The 7500-nt window shown below is 35.9% G+C and overlaps 1 protein-coding gene across 6 annotated transcripts in view; it reads left to right on the top strand.

The window, feature by feature from the left end:
• The window catches only part of LOC125040110 (transient receptor potential cation channel subfamily A member 1 homolog), a 93050-nt gene that overhangs the window by 71840 nt on the left and 13710 nt on the right, over positions 1 to 7500 (top strand). For all 6 annotated transcript variants that reach the window (XM_047634612.1, XM_047634613.1, XM_047634616.1 and 3 more), the window contains 10 exons: positions 1389 to 1545; positions 1665 to 1861; positions 2036 to 2288; positions 2466 to 2608; positions 2814 to 2957; positions 3839 to 4147; positions 4500 to 4574; positions 4802 to 4889; positions 5035 to 5148; positions 7076 to 7177. In XM_047634612.1, coding sequence (XP_047490568.1) covers positions 1389 to 1545; positions 1665 to 1861; positions 2036 to 2288; positions 2466 to 2608; positions 2814 to 2957; positions 3839 to 4147; positions 4500 to 4574; positions 4802 to 4889; positions 5035 to 5148; positions 7076 to 7177 — 1582 coding nt within the window. The remainder of the gene's footprint in view (positions 1 to 1388; positions 1546 to 1664; positions 1862 to 2035; positions 2289 to 2465; positions 2609 to 2813; positions 2958 to 3838; positions 4148 to 4499; positions 4575 to 4801; positions 4890 to 5034; positions 5149 to 7075; positions 7178 to 7500) is intronic.

Here is a 7500-nt window from a genome sequence, read left to right as displayed (position 1 = left end):
TATAGTTTGGTAAAATATATATGGCAGTTTACTTATTTTGTTTATTGGTACTCATGATAATGCATTTTGATTTCTCTTTTGTGATGTGATATAATATGGTGGATCTAGATAATCTCATGATTTTCTTGTTAGGCTGTAAGTTTAAGAAATACTAATTCTCAAAACTTAATTTTCACCCATCTTTTTTTATTCAGCAAGTATACGCTTCTCTGTCAAACAATTTTTATCTGCATGCAATTATGTCTAACAATGTACCTCTTGATATACTTATGATGATGAAAAATGTAATATAGTGTAAAGCTGACACATTTTTTTTTTTTTATATACATATTTCTCCAACCTAGCTTCCGTCGGGAATTTATCACAGCAAAAGACAGGTAACATGGTGACTTGCCGCATCTGATTTCAGGATTAATGTATACTTATGTCTTTGTTTGAACGTCTTCCTTGTGTCATTGTCGTAAGTGGAAAATTTTGAAGTGTGAATATATGTAAATGAGCTGACTCTAGCTGCATTGACCTTGATATATTCGTACTTTGGAATTTTGTCTTAAATATTAGGAGCTGGTGTTACTCGAAGCTGGTAACTCTGGGTCCATCTATAAAATGCATTTATAAGGTGAATAGGTAATGAGAAACAGAATGAAATTAGAGACTTTTTTCACATATTTTTTTCTCCTTACCTATTTAATATATAGAAGCTCACTTAACATATGACATTAATGGTGCATTTTTACTCTTTTACGCATAACTAATATAGATCTACACATTAATTGAATCCCAGCCTTTCCCAATATAAAGAATGTATCCCTCTTTATCTAAGCAATTTGATGTACTTTATGGATGAATTCAAGTATTTCTTTTTCCTTGTAAGTAAATGATTTACAATTTCTCCACAGCCTTGTAAATCATCGTTCGTGACTGTTGAATTCCCATTACTTAACTGTCCCATTTTGTGTTTTTCTGTCCTTCTAGGCATGAATCTATCCTTCAAATTGTTTGTAATGTAGAACATGTGCCTTGCTAAGTATAGTCAAATTTAACTCCATTTGTGTACAGTGTATCTTTTCTAGGAAGAGCACTTTTTGTTGAGTATATTTTTAACATATTCCCAGTTTTTGAAATTTGTTCCACATATGAATTATGTTCAGAATCTATTCTACACAGTTTTGCTTTAATCATTTATTGATAGTCCCAGCACATTCTAATTTTCTATCCCAAATCCTGCTTAATTAATCCCCACTCCCCTCAAAAAAAAAAAAAAAAATAGAGAAACTAACACCATGAAACCATCAATTCATTACAGAAAAAAATATTAGAATCTCCTTTATCTTCTTTATGCACAAATAGCAACCACAAAGATCTACAGTAAAATATCCTATTTTCAGGGACTCCTTCACTCCTCTCCTAGTAGCTGCTTGCTCTGGTCATGCCAAGGCTATCAGCACGTTGCTCGAACATGGTGCTGATGTGTCCGCCCTCGACAAAGATGACAGGACGGCTATATTTTGGTGCGCTGATCAAGGCTTTGAGGAAGCTCTTAGGGTGAGATTTTTTAATTTGATTCATAGTTTGATCTTGGTTTATGAGTTTGTTTATATTATGCATATATTTGATTGTGCAGAAAAATAAATATAATAAGCTTTAATTCCAAATGATTACAGGTTATACTACCAGCAGCTGAAAGTGAAGACCTCATAGATGTTAGCGACAGGTTTGATGATTCTCCCCTACACGAGGCAGCTAAATCGGGTCATGTTGCTATAGTTAGGATGCTCCTTGATGCTGGTTCTCAGATTGATAATAAGAATGAGGATGGGGAGACAGCACTTCATGTGGCAGCTGAAAATGGCCAAACCAAGTATGTTCATTGAATCTGTGTGTGTGTGTGTGTGTGTGTGTGTGTGTGTGTGTGTGTGTGTATGTGTGAAATACTTCACATTTTTTAAGCTGAAAACATAAAACCCAGTCTATAGTATGTCTATATAATAAGGCCCACCAAGGTCTGTTCTGACCTAAATGTTAAACTCCTCAGGGTAGTCCGAGAACTCGTACGACGACATAAACTCCTTATTCCTGATGAAAATGAGGAGTCCAACACACCACTTCATTTAGCATGTCTGGAAGGTCATGCTGATGTTGTGAAGGTCCTGTTAGAGCATGGTGCAGAGGTTGAGGCAAGGAACACGTCACTCTGGACACCTCTTGATTGTGCATCTGCCAAGGGACATGTTTACTGCGTCCACTTGTTGTTGGACTATGATGCACCGCTGGATCCCCTAGATAAGGTATGTAGCATTTCTTTTTCAGGTTTGAGTTCTCAATAAAACTTGAAAAATTAAAGATAAAGGGTATATTTGTGCTGCCACACTTCATGCTGTAGTAGTTCCCTAAATATTTATTTTTATGTCATGCACATAATGGATTATTAGTTGGGCTTACATAACCATCCTTTTGTTTTTCAGACAAAAACAACACCTCTCCAGCTTGCAGCAAGAGAAGGGCATGTAGCGGTAACAAAATTATTACTGGAACGAGGAGCTTCACTCTCTGCCTGTGATTCAAATGGGAGAAATGCCTTAGAACAAGCTATAGCTGCAGGAAGGAGGTTAAGAGCATATAATTTCTTTTGTATTATTATTTCTGTTTCAGCCTTTTATAAAAAGAAGAATTATGGATATTGGTAGTTTATAATCAAATGTAAGTTATTTTAATTGCATGACTGAAAAAAAAAGAATGTAAAAGCAAAATATCATTTATTATGTTTTCTCTCAGATTATGTTGTACTATAAGGGTATAATTTTCTTTCACAGGGATGTCTGTATGGCCATTATTAAGTCATCAGAGTGGGAGACTGGAATGAGGAATGTGCGGTTGGACAAGAAGAACCGACGAATAACGCCAATGAGAATGCTGATTAGGAAATTTCCTGATGTTGCTGAAGCTGTACTAGATAAGTAAGAGCTGTATATGTATTAAGTATAAAACAATCTATGTATATGTATAAATAAGTACTGGATATGTGTCTGTAAATATCTATCTATCTGTCTATCTGTATATATATACAATTAATATACATATGTGTGTGTGTGTGTGTGTGTGTGTGTGTGTGTGTGTGTGTGTGTGTGTGTGTGTGTGTGTGTGTGTGTGTGTGTGTGTGTGTGTGTGAACTCTGAACCAATATTTGTGTGTCAGATAAACCTTTTTATAGAGGAAAGTATTGAAATGCTGGAAATTTTAGAATCATGATTTTCCTCAAGAAAATTATGCAGGTTACGTGATGTATCTGATTGATCTGTGTATTTGGTGTATTACTGAGTGTACCTGTGGTTGCACACACAGGTAGACACGCAGGTTCACATGCATGCACACAACCATGGACACACACACATGGATACACACACGCACACACGCACATGCACACGCACACGCACACGCACACAGACACAGACACAGACACAGACACAGACACAGACACAGACACAGACACAGACACAGACACACACACACACACACACACACTCACACACACACACACACACACACACACACACACACACACACACACACACACACACACACACACACACACACACACACACACACACACACACACACACACACACACACACACACACACACACACACACACACACACACACACACACACACACAATGATCCACACACACCAATGCACAAACACACGCACAGGTATATGCATATACATACACACCAATAATCCCTTCCCCTTTTTACCAAAACATAAATATATACAGTATGTATACATACAAACCTCTTTATCTACCTGTCTGTTTATGTTGCATAAAACTCTTTCAGGTGTACAGCAACCAATGGTCTGGAATCGGATGACAAGGAGTTCGAAGTCAATTTCAACTTTGAACTCATTGATGACTCGTACACACTTCCATACAATGACGTAACCTCCATTGCCTCGTCGGTCTCCTTGGAATCCCCGTTCGACGAGGATGGTGTACTCCTTGATGCGGCAGAACCATACACCAGTGAGGCTCGAGAACTCAAAGAGAATCACCCTCTTATGTTGATGGTGAAGTACAAACGTCTAAATCTCCTTTCCCATCCTGTGTCCATTACGTTAGTCAAGCATAAGTGGATGAGTTATGGAAGGTATGTGCTATTTAAGTTTTAAACATTTTTTTTAAAGAATATTGCTGAGGTGATGAGTTGAAAAATATCTGTGTCAATCAAATGAATTTGTTTTAAATATAATAGAAAAGTTGGTCTCCTTTTTTTTCAGGGTTTTACTGACACTGTATGATTAATATCAATGGAATGAATTTGTGTTAAACAAAAGTGAAATGTTGGTCTCATTTTTTTCTTTTTTCAGGATTTTACTGCCACTTTATAAATTAAAGCTTTTATTCTAGTAAGTTAATGTTATCTTGGTTGCTCTATGGGCAGCTTTTAATGTTTCCCTCAGGAAAAGTTCAGCCAGCACCTCACAGTCTCTATTTTACAGGGTGGTTTACTACTCTGCTCTCTTGTTCTACTTGGTATTCCTCACTTTCCTCACTGGATATATCCTGACTGCCAGGTGTGTTATTCAATAGTTTGTAATCATAACTGAACTCTGAACCAATATTTGTGTGTCAGATAAACCCTTTTATAGAGGAAATTATTGAAATGCTGGAAATTTTAGAATCATGATTTTCCTCAAGAAAATTATTCAGGTTACATGATATATTTGAATGATCTGTGTATATGGTGTATTATTTTATTCAGCTGAAAAAGATTTTAGAATATTGATCATATTATTCTCAGGAACTGGACATGGGTTGCTAGCCAGCTGAATACGAGTAAGATCGACAGTATTATGCTTAGTGAAATAAAGGAAAAGGATAGTTGTGCGGTGAGTGTTATCCAATGAATATCATTTGTATATTATGTGATGATATACAAATTGGATTTCGTGATATGTTAAAAATTACTGTCTGCTTGATGTCTTTTTGAAGGAGGCAATTCCATTAATATTTTTACATCTCTGATTCACACAGGATATTGAAAATAATGTTGACATGAACCGAAGTGTATTCGTGGTGTCTGGAAAATGGGTGATCATTATAATGGCAGTAATAAACATAATGCGAGAAATGTTCCAGTTTTACCAGGTAAGACTTACAACTATTAGTACAGTTTTTATTTTAGTGCTGTGTGTGTGTGTGTGTGTGTGTGTGTGTGTGTGTGTGTGTGTGTGTGTGTGTGTGTGTGTGTGTGTGTGTGTGTGTGTGTGTGTGTGTGCATGTGCTTGTGGATGTGAATACATAGATGTCTGAATCTGTAAATGTGTAAAAATGTGAATATGTGTTTACTTTCTTATTTGTTTCTATGCGGATGGTTAATAATATCTTAAGTGATAAATTAATATTTAAATCAACATATATTTTTATTTCACTCTCACTACACACACAACATGCACACACACACACACACACACACACACACACACACACACACACACACACACACACACACACACACACACACACACACACACACACACACACACACACACACACACACACACACACACACACACACACACACACACACACACACGCACACACACACACACACACACACACACACACACACACACACACACACACACACACACACACACACACACACACACACACACAGTTTAACCCAGAAAGAGATATCCAAAATATGCCTTTATTTTGTGGTTAATGAATTAGAATAGACCATAAACTGCTTTTATTTAGCAGTATTGATTTAATGATGATATAGATTGGATACATTTAAACTGTAATCCATTAAACTTATGAGTTGATTGTGTCCACACATATATAATATTTTATCTGGTATTTTAATATGAAAATTACTTTATGATGCCTATTTTTCCAGGGATGTTTTAATACTGTCCGGGTAAGGAAACTAAAATTGTTACAAACACACAAAATTTGTAATGTTACTATCACTCAATGTCTTTCACGCCACAGACATATCTAGTTATATGTACTTCGACATGCACTTTCTGAATGTTGAATCTGACATCTGAATTCTCTCTTGATGTCAAAAGGATGTATACGGGAAGTCTCTCTTGATTATGTATTGAATGTTTACGATATCCGGAATAGCACATAATTACAAGTAGTCACATCCATGTATCTTAATTATGTATTGAATGTTTACGATGTCCGGAATAGCACATAAATACAAGCAGTCACATCCATGTATCTTAATTATGTATTGAATGTTTATGATGTCCGGAATAGCACATAAATACAAGGAGTCACATCCATGTAGGTCTTCACCTTTTCGCAATTTGTGATATGTCATATTTTACATAATTTATTCTCCACTTTTTCTCATAATTATTATCTATAAACATACTATCATTTCAAAGAAAGAAAAGGATGAAGACTGTTATGCACATACTGTTTTTTTCATAAGTTATGTATATATTGATGTAGCAAAAGAATGACAAAATGCTAAATGTAATTTATAAGCACCTGATAATTTCATAAATGTATGTATATAAATGTTTAAGAATGATTAAGTCCTTCACAGCTGTCACCCTGGCTACACGCTTTAGGCAAATATATCTTCACTAAGTGTTTTGTATAAATAATAATGCTCATAGATGTCAAGTGCCGCTTAACCCATTCCCGACGGGTCACGCCTATAGGCGTCATAACAATACGCTTGAAATGTGGCGTGCGGCAAAGCACTCCGAGGTAATGATTCGGCTTGATGTACCGAATTCACGCGCTCAAAGTCGGCGCGTTGCCATGGTTCGCCAGAGCGTAGTTTTTTTAGTTTTCTACACCCGTCACCAATGGGTTAATGAAAGCTTCATATCTCGTAAGTGGAAACTGAATGGGATAGGATGAGGTTCCTACTCATTATCACACACTATGAAATTTTAATTAGCTTACCATTCTTGAAAAAAGAATGAAAGAAAAGATCTCGGGGTAAGTTGCCTGTTTATCTAAAATTAGAAAAGCACTTTTTTTTTTTTCTTCTAGTTAAAGCTATTTTAGGAGAATAACTTTACGTTCTGTACAAACCCAGGCTCGACTGAACTACTTAGGCTTGGAGAATCTTTTGGAATGGTGCTGTTACGTTACTGCTGTGGTACTTGTTTGGGACTTCAATGACTGTGCAGTGAGGCAGGTAAGGAGGACTCGGCATTTCTCTTGGGTTTAACAGTTGTGTAATGCTGATAGCATCATTGAGACATTCCGATTAAAATTGCATATGCAGAAAGTGCTATTCACTTTTAGTTTAAATGGTGGTTACATTATTTGAAAATATTTTCTTTAATTTTTCAACAAGGTCATATATATCGTGTCTTTACACTAAGTCTGTTATATACATTAATTCTATTTATTCTGTTCAATGAATATCATAATAACCATGCTCAACAGAAAGGATTAAAGTATCCAGTGGTTCATATAACATCTATATGCTTTTCCTATTTTATTTTGCACCCTTTT

The sequence above is a fragment of the Penaeus chinensis genome, chromosome 28 (genome assembly GCF_019202785.1).
Source record: "Penaeus chinensis breed Huanghai No. 1 chromosome 28, ASM1920278v2, whole genome shotgun sequence".
Lineage (NCBI taxonomy): Eukaryota > Metazoa > Arthropoda > Malacostraca > Decapoda > Penaeidae > Penaeus > Penaeus chinensis.
This window is presented reverse-complemented; position numbering and strand designations above follow the sequence as displayed.